This window comes from Quercus robur, chromosome 11 (genome assembly GCF_932294415.1).
Source record: "Quercus robur chromosome 11, dhQueRobu3.1, whole genome shotgun sequence".
NCBI classification, from domain to species: domain Eukaryota; kingdom Viridiplantae; phylum Streptophyta; class Magnoliopsida; order Fagales; family Fagaceae; genus Quercus; species Quercus robur.
This window is the reverse complement of record NC_065544.1, coordinates 13,970,183-13,976,752: the sequence shown is the minus strand read 5'-3', so window position 1 is coordinate 13,976,752 and position 6,570 is coordinate 13,970,183. Positions and strand designations below refer to the sequence as shown.

The 6,570-nt window shown below is 41.4% G+C and overlaps 2 protein-coding genes across 2 annotated transcripts; both read left to right on the top strand.

Moving 5' to 3' along the window:
- The first annotated feature begins 652 nt into the window (after positions 1-652).
- On the top strand, positions 653-2,010 carry LOC126704737 (uncharacterized). The gene is made up of 2 exons (XM_050403753.1): positions 653-1,504; positions 1,567-2,010. The coding sequence occupies exons 1-2, from the start codon at positions 653-655 to the stop codon at positions 2,008-2,010; spliced, it is 1,296 nt and encodes a 431-aa protein (XP_050259710.1).
- On the top strand, positions 2,007-5,609 carry LOC126704736 (uncharacterized). The gene has a single exon (XM_050403752.1). The coding sequence runs from the start codon at positions 2,007-2,009 to the stop codon at positions 5,607-5,609; it is 3,603 nt and encodes a 1,200-aa protein (XP_050259709.1).
- The last annotated feature ends 961 nt before the right edge of the window (positions 5,610-6,570 follow it).

Sequence of the window (6,570 nt, the reverse complement as noted above, 5' to 3'; positions counted from 1 at the left end):
CTCATCTGTACATCCCTTGTCGACTTCACGCCTAATGTATTATTATTTTTTATTCATTTTTTCCTTTGCTTTCTAAACTTCACGTCTGGACTTCTTTTTCTTTCTTTATTATTTCTTCTCTGAATTCTTTTCTTTCACATATGTCTGGTCGGGATCTCTCAAAATGGCAGGACTCAATTGGCCTAGACTCACCTTGGAGCATTCAACTTCCTTGTGGATGTCATGTGTTCATGAAGGATGATGATGATCGCATTTTTTTTCTTCTTTTTTTCATTAATTCTCGTTAGCATGTAAATCCTTAATAACCTATAAAACAAAAGATAGATTATAATTAGTCACAACTTAACATAATAATGACGTTAAGTCCAGTTTTTAGATTCCACTTTCGGGTTTCCGAAAAAAAGCCCTTTCTTTTTTTCTTTGGGGCCAGAGGAATGAGGGAATGAAAAATGGAGTTTTCTTCTCCTCTTGGTAGGAGTTTTCTTTCTCACGTAGAGTGAGACTTTCTTCTTCCTATCCTACAGTGTGGGCCACAGAAACAAAACTCTCCTCCACTGCTAGGTGTAGGCTTTGTCTTTCATCATCCTTTCTTACTTTTCTTTTCTCAACATGGACTCGGAGTTTATTGCATGTTTACAAAAGATTAAGTTGCATGACAGCAGATGAAGGCGAGGTGATTACAGTACGTGCAGATAATCGGGAGAAAACATTAGAGGACTGTTCACTTAGTCTAGTGGGAAGATTCCATACGACTAAAAACATAAATTTCAGAGCTGCAAAAAACCTTCTCAGGACAGTATGGAAGATGGGGAAGGATATGACGATTACAGAGGTGGGGGATGGGCTGTTCCAATTTAAGTTTGCAATGGAGAGCCAACTGAAGTGGGTTCTGAATAACGGACCCTGGAGTTTCGAAAATCACATCCTACTGTTGCGACGGTGGGAAAAGGGAATGACTGCCTTCTCGGTGAGTTTTGAAACACTTCCCATTTGGGTGCAAGTATGGGGATTGCCTTTCGACTTGATCAATGAGGAAGCGGGGAGAGACATTGGAAGGGGAGTTGGGAGAGTCATCGAGGTAGACTGCAAAGCCATGGCAGCAGACCAAGCTAAGTTCCTACGTATCAGAGTCGACATGCCGCTGGACAAACCGATTCGCCGTGGGGCGCCAGTCCTTAGCCCGGAGGGAGATACGGTGTGGGTGGCTTTTCAATATGAAAGGCTGCTGGGGTTATGTTTTCGGTGTGGTCTGTTGGGGCATGAAGCAAGGGTGTGTTCAGCGTCCATTGGCAGAGAGGGTGAAGAGCTGCCCTATGGAGATTGGCTACGGGCTGGGTTTCGAAGGCAGAGAGAGCAGTCACGAAAGGAGGCACCAAGCCCACCACGCCGGCAGCCAACAGACCACCAACCTTCACGGACGACTAAGTCACCGGTTGTAGATCCTATTGGGTCCGTTACAAGCATGGCTAGGGACATTAATGAAGGGGTAACGGACTCAATAAAGGTTTTCACTGCACAAAACAGTCATGGCAAGTCAAACAAACAGTTATGGGGAATATTACTCAGGATTTTATGGAGGAAATAATTCCAGGAGTTATGACAGAAGGAAACCCGGATAATAAAGAGTTTCCTAACGGCAAGGAATTAAATAGGAAGGAGAAAAACGTGGGAGTGAATGCGGAGGAGTTTATAAACATTCCAATAATGTACGTGGGCAATATGGGAAACTCAGGAATTAATTCTCAAAGTGAAACCCTAGTTCCACACGTTTCTGAGGGGGCACCATGTGCTACACTTCAAGCCCCACGGCGAAAGACTCCTAAGTGGACTAAAATTCCTAGGGTTGACTCAACAAACACTACACCACCCACGGGAACAATAGAAACAGGGAAGAAAAGATCTCATGAGGGGGAAGCACAGGATGGGGCAAGGAAAAAGTCAAGGGCAGCGGCAAAAACTGTTGAAAGCAAAACGATGGAGGCTGAAATTCAGCCCCGCCGAGCACAATGATCGTCCTAAGCTGGAACTGCCGGGGGCTTGGGAACCTCCGTGCAGGAACTATACTCTCTCATTTGGTGAGAGAAAAGGCTCCCGATATTTTGTTTCTTATGGAGACAAAACAGACAGTTGATGAGATGAAACTTATTCAAGCAGATTTACACTATGCTTCTATGCTAGCAGTCCCATGTGTCCATAGAGCGGGTGGACTCGCAATGATGTGGAAGGCAGGTGTTGATTTACACGTGCAAACTTTTTCTTTGAATCATATAGACGCACGAATCATGAATAATCAACCTACACCTTGGAGAATAACAGGTTTCTATGGAAGACCGGAGGCACATCGAAAACATGAGTCTTGGGTACTATTGAGGCATCTGCACTCTAGAGACTCCATGCCGTGGCTGTGTGTGGGTGAATACAATGAGATACTGTCATCAGAAGAAAAGCAAGGGTGCCTCCCACGACCACACAGACCAATGGAGGATTTTAGACAAGCACTATTACACTGTGGGTTGAGTGATCTTGGTTTCATTGGGAACATATTTACCTGGAGGAATGGGAGACCGGGAAGGGCTTTTGTTCAAGAGAGGTTGGACCGGGCATGTGCAAACACTAAATGGAGGGAGATTTATCCTTTTGCAAGAGTGCATCATCTTCATGCGGCATACTCCGATCATGAGCCAATCTTAATTAAAACACAGGAAGTCACACAGGTTACAAGTAGAAGACGAAAGCCAAAGAGGTTTGAAGAAAGGTGGGCTTCGGATCCAGCTTGTGAGGGGGTGATCTGTGAGGTATGGGAGGGAGTGAACCTCATGGGTAGTCCTATGTACCAATTATTTGAAAAAATAAAAGCTTGCCGCATGGCCTTGGTGAGGTGGAGCCGAACTTTAGGCAATTCTAAGGAGCAAATTGAATCGAAGTACACCGAATTGGAAGCACTAACCTCTATGAACCTAGCCGAAAACCAAGACCAGATTCACAAAGTTCGGGATGAGATTAATTGTTTGCTCTTAAAAGATGAATTGTTTTGGAGGCAGCGATCTAGGGCTATTTGGCTACCTGCAGGAGACAAAAATACAAGATACTTTCATCAGAGAGCCAGCCAACGAAGAAGAAAGAACCATATCCATGGATTCCTTGATGAGCATGAACAATGGTGTACATCGGATGCTGACATAGCCAGATTGGCTGAAAAGTATTTTCAGAATTTATTCACAACATCAAACCCAACAAATTTGGAGTCGGTCTTGGACTCGGTGGATAAGGTGGTCCATCCAGATATGAACCATGCACTCCTTCAGCCCTACACACCAGAAGAGGTTAGAAAGGCTTTGTTCAGCATGCACCCCTCAAAGTCTCCAGGTCCCGATGGTATGTCTCCTTTCTTTTTCCAAAAATTCTGGCATGTAGTAGGTAATGATGTCACGAGTGCTATTTTATCTGTTCTACATTCAGGCCATTTTCTGCATAAGATGAATTACACACACATTGTCCTTATTCCAAAAATAAATGAGCCAAAAAATGTATCTGATTACCGGCCTATTAGTCTAGGAAATGTTGTATCCAGAATTGTCTCTAAAGTGATAGCAAATCGCTTGAAATTAATTCTGCCCAATGTAATATCGGATTCACAAAGTGCTTTTGTTCCAAACCGATTGATAACTGATAATACAACTGTAGCTTTTGAGGTGTTGCACAGGATGAGGAATAAAAGAACAGGAAAGAAAGGGCAGATGGCAATCAAGCTGGATATCAGCAAAGCCTATGACCGGGTTGAGTGGTCTTTCCTCCGGCAAATCATGCTAAAATTGGGGTTTGATGGAAGGTGGGTGCAAATGGCTATGGAGACAGTTCATACAGCAACATACTCGGTGCTCATTAATGGAGAACCAAAGGGGTATATCTCACCTTCAAGGGGCTTAAAACAAGGAGACCCACTATCTCCCTATCTATTTTTACTATGTGCGGAGGGCCTTTCTTCCCTTATACGAAAGGCTGTGGAGACAAAACACCTACATGGGATTTTATCTTGTAAAAATGGAGTATGCATCTCTCACTTGTTGTTTGCAAACGATAGCTTTATTTTTTGCCAAGCCACAAGGGAGGAGGGGCAACACCTTCTAGATATTCTTGGGAGGTATGCAGCTGCTTCAGGACAAGCTATAAATAGTCACAAAACTTCCATCTTCTTTAGCAAAAATACAAGGGATTCGGTTAAGGCAGAAATACAGGCACTATTAGGGGGCAGAATTATGGAAGATTGTGAACCATACCTAGGCTTGCCCATGACCGGTGGAAGATCAAAGGTCAACACTTTCAGAGGCTTACAAGAGAAAATTACAAAGAAAGTGATGGGGTGGAAGGAGAAATTTATTTCAAAGGCCGGAAGGGAGATACTCATCAAAACGGTGGCCCAAGCCATCCCCGCATACACCATGGGAATTTTCAAAATCCCAAATGCCTTATGTGACACTCTAAACTCCACAATAGCTAAATATTGGTGGGGCCAGACGAAGGATGAAAAGAAAATTCATTGGATCAATTGGGAAAAGCTGTGCAGCCCAAAAGCAAGAGGAGGGATGGGGTTTCGAGACATACAAGCTTTCAATTTAACCTTGCTAGCAAAACAAGCATGGCGACTTATCCATAACACACACTCACTGTTCTATCGGGTGTACAAATCAAGGTATTTCCCAAACTGCTCTTTCATGGATGCTGAGTTGGGAAATAATCCATCCTATGTATGGAGAAGCTTACTTGCAGCAAGAAACATCATACGGAGAGGGTCCAAGTGGAAGGTGGGAGATGGTCGAACTATCGGTGTCAGTACACACAACTGGCTATCTCATGAACCGGTTTTTCTGGGTGAACAACAGCAGGGGATGATGGTTGAGGACCTGATAGACGGGCATACGAAACAATGGGATAGGGAGAAAGTTTTCAACCTCTTTGCACACAGGACAAGGATGGAGATTCTGGATACTGCACTGCCACAGGATGGAAGCCGAGACACCTTGATATGGAAGGAGACAAAATCAGGTGCTTTCGCGGTGAAGTCTGCCTATAAGCTAGCTATACGGATGAGGGACATTGTTCGGAGTGAGCACTCAGCAGCCAGAAGAGACGGATCAATCTGGAGGAAGGTGTGGCGGTTGAACGTGCCACCAAAGGTCCGTATGTTCCTCTGGAGGGCATGCTCAAATATATTGCCAACCAGAGAGAACTTAAACAGGAGAAGAGTGCAGGTAGACCCCATGTGTGGTATGTGCTGCCAGAAGCCTGAATCAGTTGGACACCTTTTGTGGGAATGCCCCCTAGCAAGGAACGTATGGGCTCTCTGTAGTGGAAGAATTCAGAAATGCCCCAATACAGAAGGTGATTTCTTTATGCTTCTCCAAAGGATGGTGAGTAAATTAGAAGAGCATGATGTGGAGAAGTGGGCAGTCATAGCGTGGGCAATCTGGAACGCAAGAAACAAATATTACTTTGAACGGATCCAACTCCATCCAAGAGACATACTGAGGGGGGCTACCAGATTCTTGCAAGAATATCAGAGATTTATGCAGGCACAACAGCAGAACAGAGAGGCCGAGAGTCAACAGTGAAGCTTATGAAGGGCTGACTGCTACGTAGCAATAGTGGAGTTTTTTTATTATGTTTCCTTTTATCCCCTGTTTCTCGGACTTGAAAACAGGGCATATACTTCCCTTGTACTTACAATGTTTTTACTAAATAAAAGTTTCTACCTATTTACCTCAAAAAAAAAACATAATAATGACGTTAAAGATGCATATATGAGGATATTTCATTATATATATTTCATGCACATCAATATACAAATAATAATAAGGACAAAGTTTGGATACAAACTTGATTGTAGCCTAAGATTACAACTTCATTCAATATCTTTTTTATTGGATGTAAATTTTGACAAATCCACCATTAGATTACATTTTTTTTTTTAATATTCTCAATTATTGTAAAATTTCTAGAATATTAAAGATCAATAGCTATGCATCAATTTATTGTTTAAATTGCAAATTTTTGTAGAATAACATTATGCATTAAAAATAATAGATCATATAGTAGATAACATCTGATTGATACAAAATTTGACATCTATATTAAGATCATAAAAAATATGCAATTCAATGGTTAGATTTTTAAAATATGTAGTAATGTTTATTTTATTAAGTAAGGTTGTAACCTCAAGTTACAACTAATTTTGTAGCTAAACTTTGTCATTTTGAAAATATATCTGTTGGATTGCATGTTCTTTACACTTTTAACACAGATGATCTATAAGCTTATATTTTATGCTTATTTTTAAATTACAAAGATTTGAAATTTAAACAATTTATTGATGACATAGTTATTGATCTTTAATTTTTTAGAAATTATTTTTGGTAATCTTGTTGTTATAATTGCACTAATTGACTATCTTTTCTCAATAACAACTAGCTATTTTTTATTAAAATGGACAAAATTTAGTTACAAAATTGGTTGTAATCTTAGGTTACAATCTTATTCAATATCCTTTTATAAGAGTTGAATTTTGACAAATCC